The sequence below is a fragment of the Silurus aristotelis genome, assembly GCF_946808225.1.
Source record: "Silurus aristotelis genome assembly, chromosome: 1".
Lineage (NCBI taxonomy): Eukaryota > Metazoa > Chordata > Actinopteri > Siluriformes > Siluridae > Silurus > Silurus aristotelis.
In genome coordinates, this window is record NC_139574.1 from 18,513,965 (window position 1) to 18,538,477 (window position 24,513).

Genomic DNA, 24,513 nt, shown 5'->3' on the forward strand with positions numbered 1-24,513 from the left:
CATAAAGAACATTTTCCTTACCGGGCTACCAGTGAAAGCTGGCATTAGCATTGTGCCCAGTTGATTCAAGATCTAGGTAAAAAAAAGCTGCAACAACCAGCGATATCTTAAGCCCGTCCCCACCTTCCCACTCTCACGCAGTGACTCCACACTCGTATATGTATATGTATATATATATATATATATATATATATATATATATATATATATATATATATATATATATATATATATATATATATATATATATATATACACACCTCCACTACACATAAATTGCTGTGCTTTACAAGCATGGCGTTCATTCCAGCTCCAATAAATGGATTTCTAATGATCTGACCAGCATGATACATCTTACAAAGGACACAAAGTTAGTAGCACGCAGCAAAGGGAAATTGCATTATCTTTTATTTCACACTCTAATAATAGGACAAATTGATATCACGATTAATTTGCACTAATGATATTTTGAATGAGCTAAGCAAAAATAGGATCAAGACAAATGAAATAGATTCTTACATGACACACACGGACCGCTCTGAATTGCTTTTGGAGTACCACACACAAATTATGTTTGGAACAACTACGACTGCTAATTTGTTTTAATATTTGAATCATTTCAAGAAATCAATGCTTTCTTCTGACAAACGATAAAAAACAAACATAAAATGATTACCTTAGTCAGGCCACTGAAATAAAATCATCTCATTTTATTACATCTGTCTTTTCAGGAAAATATGGATTCCTACCCATGGGCTCCACACACACACACACACACACACACACACACACACACACACACACACACACACACACACACAAAGAGATTCAGATCTGGAGCAATTCACTGACACTGACCATACTTGAATTATTTTGGCTTGTAGAAAAAAAACCCAGAGAAATCTCACACATACATAAAAAGAAACTTTTTTTTAAACTACGAACCTATAGAATTGTGAGGTAGCAACACTTTGCTGCCAACAGTTATATTGCCATCTGTATTTTCTTCTAATATCTTACTTATTTAAAGCACCATACACTGTGTATTTATGAACTTCTGTAATTTAGCAGTTGTCCAACCTTAGCATGTTACTTCATGCTTGCTGCCTTCCATTAGCTTTAGATCTGCTCTGGCCAGCTGGATTTACACAGGCACTTATTTTCTCATTTCACCCAGCATCCCTACGGCACTCCAAAAATTTACACCCATGTCAGTTTTTATCTCAACAAGTTCCTTGCAGGACAAATACGATGGCTTTATATTACCTTCATTTGCAGGCAAAAACAATGTGTACCCTGTTTAGCTAGGTGGACTGAAAACAGCAATCATTCATCTTTTCATCCTTTGTTTACAGGAAACTCCAGGCAAGGGAGGTAGATGTGATGGAAATAAAGGCTGTATCATGTTCTTCTCTCAAGATGCAGATGGACAGTCTATTTTCTGCTTTCACTGCTAGCTTCCAATCCATCTCTTTGAATTCATGAGAGACGCCAGAGCACTGGATCTTTAGCTGGATATAGATATATTTAGTAAGAATACTTGATAGGCTTTGATCTCATGCAGACATCAATCTGTGAGTTTCATGCTCTACAATACAGATACAAGTCACTGTGCAGTTTTCTGCAGTGCCAATGTGAAGTACAGGTTCCATTATGCAAAAGAGATGTACGGCTTAAGACCTCTGGGGCAAGGACAGTGACGACAAATCAAATTTACAATAGATCAGATGAAAGGATCAAAGAAAAGAGAAAGCTTACAGTTTTAATCCAATTTCTGCAAGACTGGATGTGAAAGAAATGGAATTAATTAATCATTTTCAGTATGAGGAGGGTGACGTAACACAGCTTGCATTTTGGATGAATTGATTTGGCTGAGTTTGCTGCTATCACTTGGGATGTGCTACTATGGCAACTGAAGACAAAGGCTGATGTGCCATTGGGGCAAATGGGGCAAATTTCTAATAAAAATATAGTTTAAAAGAATGACAATTACACATATAGACTTATACATAGAATGCTTGATGAAATGCTTCTGAGGGTATCTGACTGAGTGTAGAAATGTGCACCAGAAATGCCACAAAGATGCAACAAAATATTGTGCAAACAAAAGATTTTATTTTCATGCTGATGCTAGCAAGGGGTCAGATGTAAAGCTCAGGGGACAAATATAGCCCATGCTCATTAACATGAATGTACAGCATCACGCCTAAGTAACTGCTAGGTCAGAGTTGAAATTGTTTAATTAGGCTACTACTACAGAATGTTCACATTGCAAGGAACAGGACCAATTTCACTGGCAGTTACAGTGCAAACAAAAATAATAAACTTAAATTATATTAGACCAATCTCATATAAGGCTGATGAACTGCGATACACAGAGTTCCCACACCATGCAGATATTTCTAGCTCTGGGATTTTTCCCAGTGCTCCCAGGGGCATAGCTGTAAAGGGCATATTAAAAAGACTACAATGGTTAGGCCACATCCATTACAGGTTCAATTCTGAATATAAATAAATATATTTGTAGCACTAAACAGTGCTATAGTGATATTACATATCTACCCAAAAAGCGTTCCTACCTTCTCCCTAATTGCTTTTGAATATGTACTCTCAGCACTGTCGGATGATTATCTGATGATATAAATTGTCACTTCGTCGCATGAGATTAGTGACTTCTTCAATTAATTACCAGAGGATTTTATATTGTCTGAAATGGTTTACTGACTTCCCAGGATTGTCCTCTTTTTCTGAGGTGTAAATGAGCTGGATGTGTAATTATGGAGCCTGTAGAACAATCAGCTCACATAATGAGGGCTTATCTGTCCAGGCCCTACACATTGGGTAGATCCATTTGTTACAGAATTACAGAGGTAAAGCCTTTGTATCACATTCCCAGCCTTAGTTCTACAGCGGCTAAATTACATGTTAAATACCTGTCTCTTTAACAACAACCTACAAATGATGAACATCAATCAACTGAAAATGGGTGGCCCTTATTCTAAAATCTATTCACAAATAGGCCAAAATACATTACATTTTGGAGAGAACAGAGACAGAAGGTAGACCAAGGCAGGCAGTTGCAACTTGGATCTCTCTTCTGGATATATCTGGTAATAACCCTAGAACTCGACCAGATGTGCTTTTCTGTAGCTTCCTCTATCTTCTTGGCTCTTTGGCTCTCTTGTGTTAGAGATGAATAATGCTGGAGCACTGATATGCAGTTAATGTACAGCTGGGGCACAGAGCTGTTATTTGGTATGAGCCAGGTAATGAAGACCTCTGAAACTCCGACCAGTTCCTCAGACAGAGGACACAAATAAGAAAACATGCCCGTATTATGGCATTGGCATCCATAACTGTGAGAATCTCTTTATGCTAGAGAAAGATTAGCAAAGACATCACTGACTTGCCCAGGGGCATACTTCCACAAGGGCATGTTCATTTAGGACCAAGCTATTTGATTTGTGCATCTCTGCTGCCTCACAGCAAAGTGTTAACTTTCTATTAGTTATCTAGCAGTTTTGCTCACAGACTGTTCGCACACAGCGAGGCTCACTTCAGGGTAAAGTGATGTGCAATCAGCTCGGACAAGCATATCAACTCAATTTGGTAATGCACCTGAGATCTGACAGCAGACAAACATGCTAGCAAAATAAATTCTACAGGGAAATCCTTTGAGGTAAGCGATGAATCCTGCATTTCATCAGCCCTCATTCAGCATGCCTCAACATTTCCAGGCCATTATTAGCAGCGCTGAATGTGTTCAATGCCATGGCCACCAGAGATTCAGGACAAAGTGACATGTGATTTTCTCAGTCCCACCAGAGGACACCCTTACACCTTTTGTAGATTACTCAACTTACCATTGACACACAGCTCAAGAGCAGGATCTGTGCAGGATACAGTTCACATTTAACCCCAGCTCTTCAGATTGCCTGTCAGGCCTGGGAAACATGATTTCAGAAGGGAAATAGAAAGGACAGTAAACAGAGGTTTTCTAATGTTTAAAAATCCTATTAGATTTTGCCCTTTCCCACTAGCTCTAATGCTCCCTCAGATAGCAAATCTTAATTTCTCTCCAGAGACATACTCAGGCTAGCGTGTCAGGTTTGCCTCTTCACAGGGCATAAGCTACGCAGTTAGAACAGTCCTACTGCAAACAGTCTTATCGAGTAAGCATGATTTACCCATAATCGCTTGGTATTTAACTGATAGGACTTAAATGGATATTCCAAGTGGTATACAAAGGCAGCAAGGTGTGACATTGGCAGTGTTGTATGAACAAGCCATAAGGTAAAGCTAAAAAAAACTGCAATGAACACATAGGGATCTGGCAAATCATTACATGATTTTTTAACATACATACAACAATTTATCTTCAGTGCCTATTCAGGGTCATTGTGTAGCTAAAGCCTATTGGACAGGAGGTGGGAATACACTCATTCACACTCTTATTCACACCTAGTGGCAATGTAGCATCACCAATCCACCTACCAGCATGTTTTTGGGAGACAAGAGAAAAACCACATGGAAGAACTGTGAATATCTGCACAAAAAACCAAGATCAAAGCAAAAATCATGGAGCTGTGAGGTGCCACTGTTCCTTTATATAACATAAGACATTTCAAAGTGCATTCTCACATTCAAAGACTCTCGGCAACAAAGCAACCGGAAATAAATTATACTCCATGGGAGACGGTAACCTGCAGTGACATTAGACTGCTGGCGAATACATGTAGGTGCGTCCAAAAAAAGTGACAACGCTTAACATTATGCAAATGTGGAAGGACTTCTAATGGTTGTGAAGACAGTTGTGCACATGCAGTCCAAATACATAAGAAAGCAAGGAGTATGTAATCGTTTTTTGATTTGTTGGATGTGAAATTCTTTTTGCATCACCAGCTGATAAAAGTAGGAATGTTTACTTCATAGTACACTGATTGGTGACATTAACATATCTTAATAGAATACTAATTAATGATGACTAAATAGAAAAAATTGCAACCTCACATACATACACATACACACAAACAAACATAAAACCAAAACTAAAGTATCATTATGCTGCAAAGTGGCCATTAAGTGTAACACATAAGAAAGAAAATTATACATGTAAGTAAGCATCAGGAGAATAAGGCAGCAAGTGATAAGTACCAAGGGCTGCTTTAATGAGCATTGTAAATAAGTAAATAAGCATACTGAACATAAATATGAAGTACAATATGCTTTCTTAATTGCAAACAGCATACTGGAATGAAACTTGCTACAGGCATTGCGGATAAAAACAAAACAAAAAAAAATGTTGTAGTGTTCTCTTGGTAGGACTAAACAGGAGGAAAGGGATGATATCAATTTCGTTATGTATTCAAATTCTGTCTGATTCCCTTACCATTCCCTGCTATCATATACTAATTCTCTGCTTTCTGATAAACCGTGTCAGTGGCCTCCAAACATGAAGGCTGTCAGGGGCCACTGGTTTTAATTAAACCCAATGGGAAAAATATTCATTACTGCACAGCTACTATGATAGATAGGAATCTGTGTGAAGAAAATGATCAGGCCTTGTTATGGAGCATTGGCATATATTCAGACATTTCTTATGTAGCCATGTCAGTCTGCACTTGTGGGGCAGAAAAATTTTTATGTGTGTGTATGTGTACATACATGAGATAACATCAGTCCCATGGGTTCCAAAGCACTGGGCTTTATTTAAACAGAAGTAGCCTTTCAGCCTCTCCTGCTTTTGCCTTTCATAGTAATTGACCTTTCGAGTAATGGTGTTTTGATTCTCAATTCCCAGAAGGGATGCTTTTTTTTTTAGCAGGCCTCTGTATCTAGCTGCAGTGTGTCATGTTTTATTGCTGAAAAGCTTATGCGCTTGTTTATCTATCTCATTATCTATCTTGTCATAGTCTCATTAGCATTCAATCTCTAATCATCTCTTTTCTTCCCTTCCGCTAAAAAATGTATGACTGACTACCACATAATCACAATTACTCACTCGCCACTTTGTTTTGATTTTGATTTCTTGTTAAGAGCAATTCCACGCAGGTGCATCAGATTAAGAGTGTTTCTCACTAAGAGCCATTCTAAGCATGTCTGTCTTGTATGTCTCCTGGAATCACGCCTCCTTTTGTGGAAAACTGGAATCTTTGATCAGCACATTGATTTGTCAAGGTATAGACCATAAACACTTTATAGCTTTGGGCTCTAAAAGGTTCAAGGGATGTCCATGATGAGATAAATTCTTTGTCAGGACATGTGGTGTGTGTATGTCCATCGGCATGTAGGTTTTTGTTTGAGTGCATGCATCGGTACGCACTGGCTCGGCCTTACAGATTTGGGGAACATATGTATTTGGAAATGCAAACGAATTGGAGGCCTGCCTGCCTGCCTGCCTGATTACGGCTTATGAATTATGCACGACCGGCATCTCAAGGTTGATTTGCATGGAGTCGTACATTCCTAATGAGGTGCCTGAACCCATGCCATTGGAACCCTGTCCATTTTGACAGCAGCCTCTCTCCACAGATCTGCATGCTCCCAGAATACCCCATGTTGTGGGGAAAACAAATGCGCACAAAGAACGCATACTGCCTTTTAATGGGTACATTCTATCAGTAGACTATAATCTACAATCTGAAGCTGATTTTAAACAGTCTGCAAGCGTGGCAAAACTAAATCCAAATCAGACACCAGTTTCAGCTTATCCACTTACAGAATGGAAGCATGCAATGCGATAGAGAATCGTAGAATTAAAATGTTAGGTAAACTCACCATGCAAAAGATCCGGGGTGGGGTGAGGCAAGGTGTGGGTGCGGTACAGCTGCCAATCAAAATCATCCTCCTCTCCCTGGCTGAACTCGCAAAGGCTGGGGTCGGAGTCCTCATCAAATGTACAGCCAGCTGCTAGAGAAAGAGAAAAAAAAAATAGGAAAGTGAGAAAAATGTAGTCTACATCCAAGATCCACAGTCACTAAACATATTCATAAATAGTGGGAACACTATTTTATGCTTGATGTTTCTACCTAATGCAATTCAACTTTTTATTCAGTTCCAAGGTCATTATTATTAATTTGGTTTTCAGTTCACCGACAATTTCTTGCGTACAGAATGTGCATTACAACATGAAGGGCATCCTTCTGGGGATCTGTTTTACTTCAGGTCGGCAGCGCAGAAGTCAGATTCAGCAGCAATATGTGTCTTATTTTGGCTTCGATTTCATCAGACTCTCCCTTTGACGTCACTCTGTAGCTCCAGTGTGAGAGGTGGCAAGCTGAATTCAACATTCACATTCAAGAACCTTATTGTCAAGATCTTCACTTTACTTGTACAAGCACATGTACAAGGTTTGCACTTTCCACTGTATTAGAAAATAAAAGCTAGATTAAAAAATACTACAGTGTGCAACGTTGAAAAAAAAATAACTATGACATAAAAATAACAATTATAAAAAATTATTTAGCTGCATTAATTAACGTAATGTGCAAGTTAAATATGAATTTGGTGTAGTCCAATGTAGTTATTGGACATTGTAACATATCTCTTTAAAATACCCCAGCCAGAGTACTATAACTGTAATACACTAAGAGTTGCTAAGGCACAGCAAATAGCTCAATTCTGTTGATAATCTCATGCAGGCCTGACCTCAGGGCTTGAAAGGAACCTTACACTTCACTGCCTCCATGGCCCATTGCATCATGTACACTTCTGCACTTTAACCCACCCAAGTGAGCGTGAGCACAGGAGCTAAACATTTCTCAAAGCATAAGATTTATAATACTATTTATTTGTATTTACGTTAGTGTTTTATGAAATAAAAAAAAAAAACTGTAAATACTTCTGGACTAATAAAAAAAATGTAATGAAGTTTCTAAATTGTTATGGAAAAAAATAGCAGTTCATTCTACACAAATAATCATTAAACAAAAAAAAGGTGTGTTACATACTCCAGCTCACAGACATTTTACCACTTTTTAAAGCCACAGTCATAGCTTCAAGACCCTCACTACTGATTATAGCCCTTTTCGGCTATATCTAAAATTGTTTACATTAAATAGCTGTAATTTGTTGGTATGATTTTTGATTGACAGGTAGTGCCACTGAGAAACAGTTTCACGTCAGACTGATTTGAATATTTTGTTTAACAAAAACCAAGTGATTGCTTCCTAATCAAATTCTCCATCCATCATTAAAACAGGTTGTCACGTTGCCTCAGTTCCTTCTACAAAAATATGGCATGTATATTTCAGATTAAAAAGCAATAAAACCTGCTGTAAAGTGTATTTCACACAGCAAACCAAAAGGCAGTGTATTTTTATATGGCTGTTAGCCGTTTCTCACCGATGTACATTTAAAAAATATCTCTTTTCACACATCAGATAGAAGAGCGCCAGCAGTACCCTCTTACACCTATGTTTTCCTCTTTTATCATAAGCAGTTACTGATGTACCAGAAATGATCAAAACTGGTGGTTAAATAATCTGAGCATACTAAATACAGCTCACCTTGCTCATTAGGTCATCAAAAAAGTGTCCTTAGGAACTGCATCACAGTATGGTACAACAACTGCACAGTGAACGAACAGAAGGCACTGGCCAGCACATCATTAGGACACAGTTGCCCAACGTTATGGACATTTATCAAAAGGGCTGCTTGGAAAGATTGAGAGGTATTATCAAGGACACACCCCATCCCCCACCATGGACTGTTTGCATGTCTTCCAGCAGAAAAACACCACAGAAGTCTGTGTGCAGCCACACGTGTGCATGCGTCATATTGTCACCTCAACTGCTGCACCATATTTTTTATTTTAACCTTAGTGTAATTTGCTCTAATGTACTCATACTGTTTTTATTTACCCATACAGTATAACATAACTTGCACCATTCATTTTATTTCAATTTGCACCATGGGCTAAAAGCTAACTGCATTTCATTATCTACTATAACTGCTTCATCCTGATCTGAATCTGGAACCTATCATGGGAACAATGGGCATTGCAAGCATGCTTCCTGGATGCAACTAGTCTACACAAAGCATCATACACGCACACACATATTTACACCTGAAGCAAATTAGATTCACAAATCGTATTGTATATAACAGACTATGACCCAAGATCAGGCTTAAAGCAGTATATATATATATATATATATATATATATATATATATATATATATATATATATATATATATATATATATATATATATATATATATATATATAACTGAGTTTAACAATGAATTTGCAAATCATCTGCAGGATCATTTACACATTACACATCAAATTTGTCTTCATGAAAAAGCCCTTTAGTTCAGAAAAACGAAAAAAGGTCCAGAATTAGTGAAAATTCATATGCAATTCAGTTCATTACAGAGTTCACTAACAGTAGCGGACATTAATGAAGTAAAAGTAATTCCTTACTTATTAAGAAGCTTTTTCACGTATTTGTACTTTACTGAAGTATTTCAATTTGGGGAGACTTTTACTTCACTACATTTCAAAGTCAAATATGTTACTTTTTTCTAAACTACATTTTGCAAAATCAGCCATTCTTTTTTATTTATGAGCGGATAAAAACTTATATTATATTATAATAAATAATGGAAGATGATTGACAAAACTCCTGACTCTAACTTGCACAATGGCAATTTTGTTTGAGGTTTTGGGCTCATGATAGTTTAAATAGATATCAATCAGTGTTTGACTCATCCATATCATTCTATTACAAGACTGGTTTGCTAATAGCAACATCAGGGTCTTTTTACATAAACTGAGTTAATTCTGTCTTGCGACAGAAATGATAAAAGGACATAATATCCATAATAAATCATCTGTACTTTGGATACTTAAGTACATTTGAAGGCAAATACTTTTGTGTAAGCACATGGTTTGTGTATTTCGTCCATCACTGTTCACTAATAATTTGTTTCAAATCAGATAACTGACAATTATGATCTTGTCATAACTTTTGTGTGGTCTTTGAAAATATCTAAAAATTTATAAAGCCAAAAGATTTCCTTTTGGTTACTTAGATTAAGGTTAAGGGGAAGATTCAGCTGTAGTAATAGTAGTAATTAACTGAATGTTAAGGGAAGTTATTAGAAGTATCCACAAGGATAAGACAAAAGTAAGACAAACATTTGTAGATATATGAAGATAAAGACAGAATGACCATCAAGTTTAATTTATGACTTTACCTTTGGTGTTATTTGATGGTCAGATTTTAAAACTCGAGCACAGGGAATGTGTTTAAACGGCAAATTCTAACACAAAGTGGGACTTACCAATCCATTCTTGTAAAGCATAACTAAGGCATGTTTTTCTGTGTCTGGATACTAACAAGACAAAATTTTAATGAAAAAAGCAATCTTTTTACCACTAATCAGTGTCCAGGCAACATGAACTTGAATGTGCCATCTTCAGCTTTTTCTTTTCTAACAGTCCCCAATGTCAAGCATGACCCTCTCCAAGAAATAATTACATTTTAATTTGGCTCATCGTGCTTGTGGTGCAACATCAGATTGGAGACCCTGCCAATGGTTAGGAAGCCTCCTGGCGAAAGAGCGCTGAGACTTTCATTCACTTGAGTTCATCCAGTTCACATATTACTGTAAAATATCATTAGTGTAAGTTTCAGAGCTTTTTTTCTTAACTTAACAGAACTCTATCAGGAAAGTTTGGATAAATATCTGCCCTTTGTTCTAGATCATGTGTTTATTCGATTTGCATTAACAGACTTAGTAATGTTTTTTTAAAACACTTCTGGGAAAACTTAACACATTCAATAACCTAATAACTCAGATTACAGTGTGTCAACATCTAATAAAATAAATAAAATAACTTTTAACATAAAAAAAATTAAGAACCAAAAAGCTACTATACACATCTAAGTGCATGCCCAAGTCTCTACTAGGAAGAGTCTCTTAAATAAATCTACAGCACAAACTACAGGCAGCAAAATAAATTCCGGGGTCTTGTAGATAGGCCAGGAAAGCTACTGTGGCAGGAATTCTAAGAGAGAGGCAGCATGAGATAAGTAGAAATTTGTCTGAGAATCAAAGTACGAATCATCTACTGAGGTAGCATGAAAGGTGATGATTTGTTGAACAGCTCTGGGTTATCTCTACCTTACCAGGAGATGTTTCAGGTGTGTCCTACCCAAAATATATGTATTTCCGATTTCATGTTTTATCCAAAGTTCTTACTGCTTTCATCACAGGAGTCTGTTTTCCTCAAAAACTGGATCCTCATTATTCATTTGTGTCCCCAAAATGATTGAATTTTTCTTTGGCATTTAATTGAGTGCTTGCACTGAATGCTACAATTTACGTACATGTAGCATTGTTAGGAAATCCCCAATAATCCTAATTCTACATAGAAAACAATCATCTTTCTTTAGTTCGATTGCAGGTTATTACATGAACTTTCTTCCAAGAAGCACTTCACAATTAAAAAGCACTTCTTATTTGGATGCTAATTTTCTATCTTATTTTTTCATGCAATACACTTCAAACATTAACACCGTTTTAATTACTATTTTTTACTACTACACTTAATATGCACACAAGGGTTACAAGTGCTGCTGCTCCTAAAACAGACTTCAAGCACATTTCTTATTATTAAACCCCCTATAATAGCTCTGAGATCACTGCTCCTGTCAGACTGAGAGGCTCTTTTTTTAGCCTGCCATATAAATCATTGTGGATTGCATAAATTACAGAGTCTGAGAGACAAGGAGGAAATAAAGTTTGAGAACATTGCACTTGCACCAGAATAATGTAAAAGTTGAACTGGATACCTTCATCTACGTCTCGCTCTTTCCTCTGTTTCCTTTAGTTCCTAGTGCAATCACACATTACTAAACATACAGCTGGAAGGAAGTGACACTGCTCAGGCTCTGGATAGCACCCGAACGTGTCTCATTAGAATTGCTGCACACAGGCCGAGCCAAGAGGTGCACACAAACGAGCTCTGTTAGCTCTGGGATGAGTGTGTCTCACTGTTCTCTGCTCATCATACAGGTTTCTCTTTTAAAACATGCCAATTGGGTAACGCTGCATTGTTCAACAAAACCATTACAAAAACAAATGTGCTGTGCTGTATTTGTGTATTCACCTTGCTAGTTCCATGTGAAGGTAAGCAACACGTGAGGGAGACATTGAAGGAGCCCAGGAGAGCTCATCCCTGTATGAAATGCCTGTTTGGGTTTTTTGGGAAGAGCAGCAGTCAGCATGCAGGCAGGCTACTGGAATACTAAGTGAGAGGATGTGAGGCTGAAAAGACAGCGGCTCAAGTCCAGAGAGAGAGGCAAGCTCTCCAACACACCTGCTGCTGGAGCTCAAGTTCACACTGCTGTGCAGGGCCTAGGAACCTTTCCCTGGCTTTGAGCTTCGAAGTCTATAGAGACTGCATCAGAAACAACCAACAGAAGGTATGCCTCTATCCAAAGTAATAATGCTCTAAAAAGAAGGAGCCAGGAAATAAAATGCATGCATGCATGGGGGGAAATGGTTGAGGTGGTTGCCAGATTGAATGTCCATCTAGTTGTTGCATAGTGCATATCTTCATGTATGAATGAATGAGTCAATTTAACCTTCAGTATGGAACCTTATGCCTTCTGCTTACAATGTGTTTTCTAAGCTACAATTCATTAATTTATTTCCAAAACAAACTAAACATACATTTCAATGCCCTCCCAAACGGCAAATAAAGGAGAAAATAAACAAAATCAATAAGGTGGAAATGAAAGCAGGTGCTTTAAGTCAGAATAAATAAAGTCAAGCCATGAAGTATTAATGAAAACTCTTAAAAGAAATTTGGAGGGTCTTGAGGAACATCACGAGTTGCAAATCAGTATCAATCACGTGTGAATAGATGAATGTGTTAAACCAGCTTTTACAGTAGCTTCTTGTTTACCCATCGTCTTCTGGTAATGGCCATACATTCCTAGATATTCTAAGCTGCTTTATCCTCCCTTAATGCAACCACTGACTCATACCAATTCCTAACACCTGTTGTTACACTCCTGAATTTCTGGCACACACAGTATTAGCACGAGATTATCCACCACAGCATTTAATAAACTTACTGGTAACAAAATATATATATATATAACCCTAGATAGATTAGGGTTGAAACGATTCCTCAAATAACTTGAGTCATGCTAATACAAATAATCATCAAGGCAAATTATTAGTCCAATAAACTACACACGGAGCATTGTGTTTCCCACGGACTATTATTACTGGCGCACCACGCATGGAACTCTGGAACACTCTGGACAGTTAAACACATGAAAAAAATGGAGTATCAGGGAGAAAAACAGCAAGGGTCAAGGAGAAGATTTATGTGAAAGCCTGTTTTTGCCACATTAAAAGTTTGTTAACTTCCAACTTTTTTTCTCGCAATTCTGACTTTATTTCTTGCAATTCTGATCTTTTTTAGCCAATTGGGCAAATTAGGCAAACTTTTTTCAATGTGGTGGAAACGAGCTTCCATAGGATCCAGGCCAAGAAAACGACGGAAAAAGTTTGGGATAATTTAAATCTAAAGCATAAAGAAAACACTGTACAGTGCCTTTACTTTTTTAGTGTAATCTTACGTTTATTTTTAGATATTTATGATTTTTTATTTATATATTTGTATTTGCATTTTGATGTAATGTGGCAATTAAATGCACTAAATTGGTTTAGTTTTCACTTATATTCTTGTGTGCAATTTCAGCAATAAAAATGTTAATTATTATAAAAGGAAACAAATTACTCATTGATTTTAAGAGACTTGTCTAATTTTCTCTTGTATATTTAGTACTGCGCTTTAATAAAAACAAATTACTTCTTAAACAATTACTCGATTAATCTTTTGAATAATGAATAATCAGTAGAATACTCAATAACTAAAACGACTGATAGCTATAGCTCAAATATATACTGTGTGTGTGTGTGTGTGTATGTGTGTGTAATTATATATATATATATATATATATATATATATATATATATATATATATATATATATATATATATATATATATATATATATATATAAAGTAATATAGATGTCTCTTTAGTCACATCACACATATGGGCTAAAGAGAATGTCACCCTTTGGTTAAAAAAGTCAACACTGGTGAATGTTACTGTAATTTCTCTATTGAATTCAAGATCATATAACAGATGATACTGTATCCAGCTCTGGCTGATGCGAGAGGATGAATCCCTCATATCTTGTAGTGTGTGTGTGTGTGTGTGTGTGTGTGTGTGTGTGTGTGTGTGTGTGTGTGTGTGTGTGTGTGTGTGTGTGTGTGTGTGTGTGTTTTGTGTTTGTGGCTGTGTCAGACATCAGTGTAAGCCAAGGGAACCAAACTTCCTACTTCCAATTTTAGATTAAACTTTGATTCATGTCATATGCAGAATTTTCTGATAAGGCATCCATAGCAGGGTGTGAAATGTGTACGGTTCCAAGGATTTGGTGAAAGACTTGATGTAAAGTGGTAGAAATTGAACCAGCCACAGTTAAACTAAAGCCTGTTTTACACTGTATGATTTCAGCAGTCTTTTATGATTATCACTTGTCACACTGTATGAGATGATCCCAATACCATCTATAACCGACTGTTATTACGTTTTCTCAGATTGCAGGATAAAAAAAGAAACAGAAATGTTATGCCTGAAGAAACATGTATTAAATGATGACGAAGAAGGGCTTGGAACCGTTTGTGGTTGGATAAAAAACAAAATATCCTGGAATGTGTTTAAGGATATTAAAGATTGTTTTTAAAAAAAATTTTAGCATTGATTGGAGCTTCACAAATCACTGTAAAAGGGAGCAGGTACATGGGCTGTTATATTATTTAGGTTAAGTAAGTTACGTAATTTGTGAAAGAGAACACAACGCCACACCACATCAAGTGTTCAAACACTAAGGACAGAAGAATTCTTTCAGTATGTGTGATATTTGTGTATCACAGTACACCTTGAATGAAATATCATGCAGTGTTAACCAAGCATAAGGAGATGATGGTCTCTTTGCGTCCCCTGCCACTATGATGGTGTGAATATAGAATTGCACTTGTATAACAGTTAAATTTCACAAAATGCACCAGAACTACTCCAATCCTTTGTAGACATTAATGTCTTTTGGTGCATGTTTGCTCTACATTTAGTTTGCCATAGCTAATCCATGCTGCTGTGCATTGGAGTAATATCATTAGCAAGGTGCCACAAACAATCTCACTATAACCATCTGTTGTAGGAGTTGACCTGAATTCGTTGAAGGCGTGGCAAAAAGCAGACACTTAATACAATTTTAGTCATTATAGCCAAAAACCTTTATACTTTGTTTATACTTGCACTTTCAGTAATAAACTGAAACACATGTACTGTGCTGCAGTGCCATGTTGTTTCCTCCCAGAGCAAATAGGCTTCAGAGAACATTATAGGTATTTTTTTTTCTTTTTCTACAAGTTGCTCAATGCTTTTTCATTTATTACTTTATTTTCAACATTGTTATACTATATGGAAAATAGAAAATTGTATTAATACCCTATATGTATACCATATGTATAACCTATATGTATATCCTGCATTAATTTTATATAAAAGTTAATATTTCTGATTTACATACTTAATATCATCCAATGTTGTGAGAAGTGACAAAATATTCCATTGACACCAAATTTAGTGGTTTATTTAATGTGTTTTATTCCTCTTCTACCACAGCATTTTCCAACAGGTACAAGCACACTTTGCTTCATTTAGTAGTCAATTTCTTGTAACTACACATGGAGCACTGCATTTCCCACAGACCATTATTACTGTCGCACCACCCGCTAAACTCTGGAGCGCTCTGGACAGGGAACACAAAAGACACTGTAATAATATAGAAACAGGGATAAAACAGCGACGGACGAGCAGAAGGTTTTATCTCGGTCACATTAAATTAAAAGATTACCTAATTCCAAGTTTATTTTTCTTGCAATTCCGACACTTTTTCTCGCAATTCTGAGGTTTTTCTTTTTGCTAATCGGGCGGCGTCACCCCTCTGTAGTGCCAGAAAGCTTTACACATGGTATTAAACTAAGCCTCCGATCCCTGGAGAGAACGCTGTCTAACAATCAGCTCTGGAGGAGACGGAACAAGACAGATGAAGCAGAGGAACCTTGTTCATACACCAACAGTTTTAAACATGGTTTGAAATTGTAGATGCACCAGAAATGTCGGATATTTGCAAGAAATAATGTCAGAATTACAAGCAATGAAGTCAGAATTGTGCTAAAAAAATTTTACCTTCTTTTTTTTTTTTTTTTTTTTGAGTAATCAGAATCTTTGAGTTTTTTTAAATGTATATATTTGTATTTACATTTTGATGTAATCTAGCAATTAAATGCACTAAATGGGTATAGTTTTCAGATATTCTTCTACACAATTTCAGCAATAAAAATTTACATTTTATATATATATTTAAATTTATATATTTAACATTTACATTATTACATCAAATTATATATTGTTGGGAAATTGATCTCTCTTGAATGTAAAATGATCAAAAGTAGAGCCAAAAAATTGTAAAGCCAAGTACTGAAGTTATTTCTATATTGATAAATATAATTAACAGTTTTTCGTTTGAATATTACAAAGTACCGACACAGGAGACTTCTGTCAAAAATTATAAACGTCTCATCACTGAAAGCTTTACCTCAACACGCATCAACATTTTTAAATTTATGTGGAGCATTTAGTCCTTTCTGTGGAAAATTGCTAACATTAGAACAACACATGATAAACATTAAAACTGGAGATACTATCCAAGCTACACTGATTTAAAAATGAATCAAGACAGTCTGACTAATCAGAATCAAGCTCTCAGCAGTGCTTTGATATGAGTGACATTTATAAACCAGATGCCTATCACAGAAGAAAAACTTCACAATGTGAAATGTATTAACAATTTGTGTCGTTTGCATTTGGTGTGTGTGTGTGTGTGTGTGTGTGTGTGTGTGTGTGTGTGTGTGTGTGTGTGTGTGTGTGTGTGTGAGAGAGAGAGAGAGTTATTTGCATTAGCAGCAGGGGCAGAACACTACAGCAATCAGCACTCGAGTGTGATCAACAGCCATGGCAGCACCAGCCTGTTGAACAGAGAACGCCTCATGGTCTTTCACCCTCAAATGAAGCTAATTAAAACCAGTGAGGAAAAGGAAATTTGCAGTGGTGCAATGAAGCTCAAACAACAGCTCATCCCATATTACCTCACACTGAGCCAGAATGAGAGTAGAAATGCAGTGAAGCAGAATTCAGGATCAAGAATGCTGGTGCATGTGGGACAGTTTAGAGCCCTAATATCACACAAATAAATAGTCCACACTACTGCTGATTCAAAAATTCAACCAGTACTCCATATTATATGATACTAAAACATCTGGATTTAAGTAGCCATAGCACTGCTGCTTCCTGACTTTTTCTTAGATGAGCCACCAAACCCAGAATCATACGCTTGACATATTTGGCATGGATGTTCGACTGCCTCCAGTAAAAAATATGTCCAGACTGAATCTGTTTTAATTAGCTTCCTCAATTCCTCTATGGGCCCTGCAGTTAAGTGGTGCTCCAACGGTGGAGGGCCAATCCGCTATCAGCATGGAAACAGATTTACTTGATGAGTCGAAATTGCAGAAGCCAGTTAGCCCACAGGCTATGTAGCCTACACGTACACGCAACGTGCACATTCGCGCACATTTCTACACTTTTCTGTTGGAAGCTTAAGAGACAAAAACTGCTCATGCTGAATGCCAATGCTTCATTTCCATGGCATTTCACTTCACTGCACTGAATGTTTTAGCATGCACAAGTGTCTCATCCAGAGGTTAAGGGAAAGACTATGCTACTAGATACCTAGCTAGCAAAATAAAATAGCTAGTATTAAAATAATGATGCATGTTATGTTAGCTAGCTTAAAAAATGCATGGACATAAGATTGTACATGTTGTACATTCAAGATTGTACATTCAATGTTACATGTTTTTAAGCTAGATACAGAGAAGTTATATTATCTTAGCTATGTTAGTTATCTACAGTGTAGAAAAACTAATGAACAGCTAGTATTAGGTTAGCTATGCATGTTACTAGCTTGAGAAACAGATGCACAAACATTTGTATATGTAGCCCTCAAAAACTCCTTCTTCTTTCAAATTTAATCTTTGTTTTTTGACTATTTAAATACTTTTCAAAATGCTTTCTACAAAAACAGGAAGTGTTAATAAAGTATATTGAACATGATAATATACGCCACTCAGCCATTACATTTAAAACACTGACAGATGAAGTAAATACATTGATTATCTCATTATGGTGACACCTGTCAAAGGCTCAAATATAATAGGCAGCAAGTAACCAGTCTGTTCTTGAAGTTGACGTGTTGGAAAAAGGGTTAAGCTTAAGAACCAAACTAGCAGAGGCGGTGGGGCTCTGGGAAGTGTGTTCTGCTGGAAAACCTCAGGTCTTGCAATTTATGTAAATATTACTTTGACACATTGCACCTACCTAAACATTGTTGCAGACCAAATACACCCCTTTATGGTAACCATATTCCCTAATGGCAATGGGCTCTTTAAGAAGGATAATGCACTCTACCACACTGAAAATAATTAGCCAGGAATGTTTTGAGAAACATAAAAATCAAGGTGTTGATTTGGCCTTACTTCAGACCTCGGATCTGAGGGATGTGCTGGACAAATCAATCTGATCCACGGAGGCCCCACCTGACCACTTACAGGACTTAAAGGATCTGATGCTAACACCTTCATCCCAGAAAACCACAGCACACCTTCAGAGGTCTTGTGGAGGGCCAGAGCTGTTTTGTTTGCACAAAGGGGACCCACACAATAAGATACAGGTTTTGATTTTATGCTGAAAAATTTATTATGTGAATATAAGCTACTTCACTGTGTATATATTTTCCCACAATTTTTATTTAGTGCATGTTTGTGTCAGTTTGTGTGTATTCCCTATACTTTGTGAGTGTGCTTCTTCTTACTTCAAACACAAGCATTGTGAGCAATTCTCATCGGGCACAACTAAAAGCACCCTTAGATTTCCAAAAAGAACCCCTGAGATGGACAGCTGGAGAGATGAGAGGAAGCAGTCAGGAATCACACATATCTGTTTACATATGCTCTGTCAGCTCAGAAGCAGTCAAAGTGAAACAAAATAAGCAGCCTTCAGCAATATATGCACATATCACCCCACTTGGAACACCAGAATTGCTCCTCACAGCAACACGACACACTCAAGTTATCAAAAAAAAATATAGACATGTATAGAGCTGGAACTGTGAAGGAAATAAAAGTAGACTGCAAAAAGAAAGAGAATACCAAAGCACAGTAATAGCAATTCACTGTTATGGAAAGCAATGTCACTGGATTTAGATACAACGCTTCGACGTGTCCTGAAAGTGAACTTAGCCTTGGGATTAGTGCTGCGTGAAGCCTGACCAACACTTGAATTGGTTAACAGTTACACACCACTGTACAGCCTCATATAGCACCACAGTACAAATGCTAGTGCTCTATTATGTTATAAAGCCACTGGAAATCAGAAAATCTTTTCTTGGTTAAACATTTCAGCCATATGTCCGTTAATAATGCAAGCTACGGCTGGTCTTGTTTCACCCACACAGCCAAAGAGAAGATGTCTGAACAATACAAATATTATTCAGCTTACTGCCGGTGCATCTCTACTCCTTGGTCAAGATCTTATGGGAAAATTATGTAGTGGGTCTGTGTGGTAAAATAAATGTTAAATGAAAAAAAGAGAAGAGGATAAGTATTGGTTCTTGAGAAACTTCACCACTTAAAGGGTTCTAACAGAGACAGAGGCTGTGAAGGACACAGCTAAATGGCATCCATGAGCTGGTGGAATAGGAAGAAGGACTATTGCAGGCAACATGTCAAGTTGAGTACTATACACTTACCAAAAAGTAATTCTACCACACTTAATTCATTATAACCATAGAAAAACACCTACAACCTAATTTTTTGGAAATGTTTACTTAAAAATATGTTAAAGAGGGAAAATTTCTCACTTTTATGGGTTGGGACATATTTTCGAGCATTTCACAATGCTAAATGTACAATTCGTGTGCAATAGAAGGATTTTTGCGTGGATGTGCTACATTTTGTGTGTCCCCGGTTTATGTCCCTTAAAATAAGTGGCTTTATTACACTGTTTAGTGAGATTCTTTTAACAGTTAGAGCAGCACAGACAACAGATAAATGTGCCATGAATCACTGGGCATATTTTATAGCTAATCACTAATGATGGGGCACGTGCTCCCTGATTGAGCTTTGGTACGTATTTAAATTTGTATGTGCAATATTTATATAAAAAAGAGACATGCTAGAAACTGAACATGAATAGTGAAAAGAAGTCATCTGTATAGTAAAGAGGAAGAAAGGTGGCACTAATACACCACAACTGTGCCGATTAAGGTGCAGGCATTTCTATCTGCCAACACAACAAAGTAAGCCAGCTCTGTCTCACATTTTGATATGCCAGTCAGGCTACAGAGAGAGAGAGAGAATGTGGTTAAATTACTCTGTATAACAGGAAAAGGCAGGCCAAGTGAAAGGGAAGCAGGTAGGAAAAAAAAGTACAAGACATGCAAAAGAGTCACAGAGAGAGCAGACACAGCTGCTAAATGTCAAGCAGGCAGCAGGGGGCAGTGTTTGAGGTCTGCTGTAACCTGCCATAGAAAGTGCAGAGGGCGAATGCAGTGCCACCCGCTGTTCAAAACCTAATTAGGAGTGCCTCTGGTGAGAGCAGAAACACCTAGGGCATGGGCTCACTCCAGGACACACTTCCCCACTTCAAAGGAGCCTTGTCTGAGAGTCAGCTTTTCATTGATGTTGACAAACAGGGCAGCAAATTTTGTCTCTCCCTTGTAGTTTACTTTTATCAGCCCCTTTCTTTCTCTCACTTCTATCAGAGCAGTCAAGGTCATGTTCAGAGATGCCAGCAGGCCACGGAGACTACAGCCACCCAAGCCATGGGGCTGTTTATAAGGCAGAAAACAAATTCTACATCAGCACAGCTAGGACAATAATGCAAAAGGTCTGACATGAGCAGTGTGATGTGCTGGAGCTTTTATCTTTGGTGGGTTTTAATGGGTAATTAAAGTTTGAAGAGTGACCATATGCTCCAAGTTACTGACTGTGACTCAGTAACTAAACCTTGACTGGAAACAGGTGAGAGAACACTCGCATCCTTGCAAAATTGCTATTTGCCATCTGGTACTGAAATGGTTGTTCTAATGGTAGACACTCACTGGTTTATTTTTATATGGAAGTCAATGCCTTTGAATATATAATGGGTAAAATGTCTCCAGTGGCTCGCTAAGCGAAAAGACCTTTGTTCACTTACTATATTTTCTAGAGTTTCCCTGTACATCATAGAATTATAATTTCCCTTGAACAGATGTACAGATATCACCTTCGGGGCATGCATTAATTTCTGAGAAAATCCACCATTGTTTGATTGTTTCAGCAATGGATTTAACTTATGACGATCTGAAAGCAAAAATTACAAAAATCCCTGTTGGACCAGTGTTCTGAGCTGCTTTATCTGCTAATGAGTCTACCTTGTGCTTTATTGCTGGATTTCAGACTAAATAACATTCACAGAGCTGAACTGTGCATTCCGATCCTAGCAGGAAGCCGTCCCAGTCAACCTCAACCAGACTCAAGACATTCCAGCAATGACATGACTAATCACCCTTAGCCCCCACTTAACTCTCTCTTTCTCCAAAGCCAGTAGATTCTCTTTTGCACTGTTCAATGGGATTTCTTCACAGCAGGATAGAATGTCTGGCTTCTTGATTGTTAAACAATGGGATTAACAGGCAGTTCAAAAGCTGGACATCTTTCTGCATGTTGCAAGCTTATACGCCTGCAGCCGTCCTTTAAGACGCAAGAACGGTGCGGCAATGGCTGCAGAGTGTTATTAGCTACAAAGTGACAAAAAGATTACATGTTCCCTTTCTCTTTCTATCCCCAGATAATTCATCTTCGTATCCTTATTGATGGCTTTAGACCACAGTAGAGCTTTTAAAAGCATGCGAAATTAACAATAACTTGCCATGGAGATAATGAAAAAGTCACTTCCTATTGAGAGCCGTGAGGCAGATAGTTTAATTACATTGCCATTTTTAATTGAACAAGAATTATGTACAGTCTCAGTGGTAATGAAATATCTCAAATACTCCTATCCCAGTTAGTGTAAAGTCTAGTCATTTATCATAACTGCACCATCTTTTTTTTCCAACATTTTTTAATTCTCAGGTGGAAGAAAATCTATGATGAAATTTCCATCACAAGTATAACGTTTCAGATTAATAGTCTGCAAAAGAAATAAATAAATGGATGAATGAATGAAGCAATGGTAAAAGTTATTTTTTAAAGAATGTAGTATTGAACACCCTCTACTCATCTCTAGCCAGAAAGCATTGCTCATTTAAACATGTAAAGTTTCTTTCCAATACACAAAAATGCAATGAATTTTCCAGGCATCCCACAAATATTTAGGTTCACAAGGTCACTCATAAATGTATGTTCGAATAAAGGACGCCCCTTTATAAATGAACATATTTCTATTACCTTTTATTGACAGAGCTGTAAAGGAGTGCGATTAATTCTTACCGCAGCAAACTTTCAAACACCTGTCTAGAAAACTTCCCAAAACAATCAACAGAAGTAAGACTCATTCCCTATTCAATCAATGTGCTAAAAAGATAACAGAGGAACGAGGACACACTCAGACACACTCTCCCAGGTTAAGTGCAGACGTATCTTTTTAGCAAGGCCTACACATAACACATATTATAACCTTGTGCTCCAGTACATCTGATCACATGCACATTATTAACTTGTGCTTGTTAATATCATGAACAGCAGCTACGCTAATTCCTCTCCACTGCTTCTCTCTCTCTCTTTAGCCATCCCGAGGCATCCTGAGGTTGCCCCAGCTCCAGTCACGTCCCACCTCATGAAGCTTATGGACCTTTAAAGAAGTAAATGCCGACCCCGCAAACATCCCGAACCATTTAGAATCGTACCAGAGCCATCTGTATCCCACTTCATGTGGAGTTTTGACAATGGACCTTTTTAAGTGGCATGGAGAAGCTGGTGTTGGATCTATGATGATCGCAAATGTTGAGCTATTTTATGAGTTGCTCAGTAGCTCCTGGTTCCATAACTTCAAATGACTGTATAAGACTGTAGAAAGGACATTACTCTCATAAATAATCTTACATTCCAGTGCTCATGTTCGTTTTCACTCTCCAGTGTTCTGTAAGATTTATAATCACACTCTTGATGTCACCCAAATGAGGATGGGTTCCTCTTTTGAGTCTGGTTCCTCTCAAGGTTTCTTCCTCATAAAATCTAAGAGAGTTTTTCCTTGCCACAGTCACCATTGCTGCTCATCAGAGATAAATACACATTGTTCACCTTAACTGCTAAATTCTGTAAAGCTGCTTTTGAGACAATGTTTATTGTGAAAAGCGCTATAGAAATAAAATTGACTTGACAAGGACAGGAGAAAGTGCTAGCCTACCCTCAATCGACCTAATATAAAAATGCCTCAGGGCCTGTTAAACCAAATTACCTTTCGAGGCACATTAACAGCAAGTGACTTAATCTGTAGTACCATTTCCATGTCCAAGTTGATCCATCTTAACACATCTTTCGTTCAAATGTTCTAAAGTCTAGCGCAAAAGGAAGATATTTGTCGCTAAAAGCTGGTATTATTTGTAACTCTCTATTTTCTACTACTTTCACCTCTTTAAGTCTTGCTCCTAATTCAGGATGCTAAACTAATCATTTTCTCTCGGTACTTATTAGGTCCGCAATGTCAGACCTATACATTATTTACCAGGTGTTTAACAGTTTAAATTAAACTGCCTAATCACACATGACTTGAGAACCTCCTACAATATAGTGTACTTTATCCAATTACAGAATGGCAATGTGGTTTCTAATATCCTCATACCAAATACCTAAGGTGCACTCAGTCGGAATCTGAATTTCCCTGGCTATTACAGCATGCTTTCCAACCTGTCGCTGTGCATTAAACCCCGTGCCATCACAAGGTTTAGTTAGGCCATTTCTACACACAAAAAACATGTGGCAGGACATCATGGGTCAATTCTACAGACCAAATCAGGCACATTCAGCGTTTCTTATAAGGAAAAATATTGCTAGTGGTGTACTGAAGGATGTCTCTAAATTATCCAACCATTTTTTTTTCATCCCCTCATAAATATTTCAGCTGAAGCTGATTGACGATTAACACCATGTGCAACAAGTAAAAAGGGAGAGGCTGTCATCACCTCAGCTGAGAATCTGTATGTAACTTATTGCTCCCCTGAGAGATGCTCAATACATCAGGGAAAACAGGAACTGACATTAGTTATTACATATGTAGTTGGAGTTGGGGAATTATCCCAAAAATCTTCTA

The 24,513-nt window shown here is 37.3% G+C and overlaps 1 protein-coding gene across 12 annotated transcripts in view; it reads right to left on the minus strand.

Annotated features, from left to right (window-relative positions):
- Nucleotides 1–24,513, minus strand: part of ptprub (protein tyrosine phosphatase receptor type Ub) — a 214,082-nt gene that overhangs the window by 149,202 nt on the left and 40,367 nt on the right. For 8 of the 12 annotated variants that reach the window (XM_083544054.1, XM_083544061.1, XM_083544052.1 and 5 more), the window contains exon 2: nucleotides 6,778–6,909. In XM_083544054.1, coding sequence (XP_083400180.1) covers nucleotides 6,778–6,909 — 132 coding nt within the window. The remainder of the gene's footprint in view (nucleotides 1–6,777; nucleotides 6,910–24,513) is intronic. The other 4 variants (XM_083544062.1, XM_083544053.1, XM_083544058.1 and 1 more) reach the window with 1 other exon arrangement.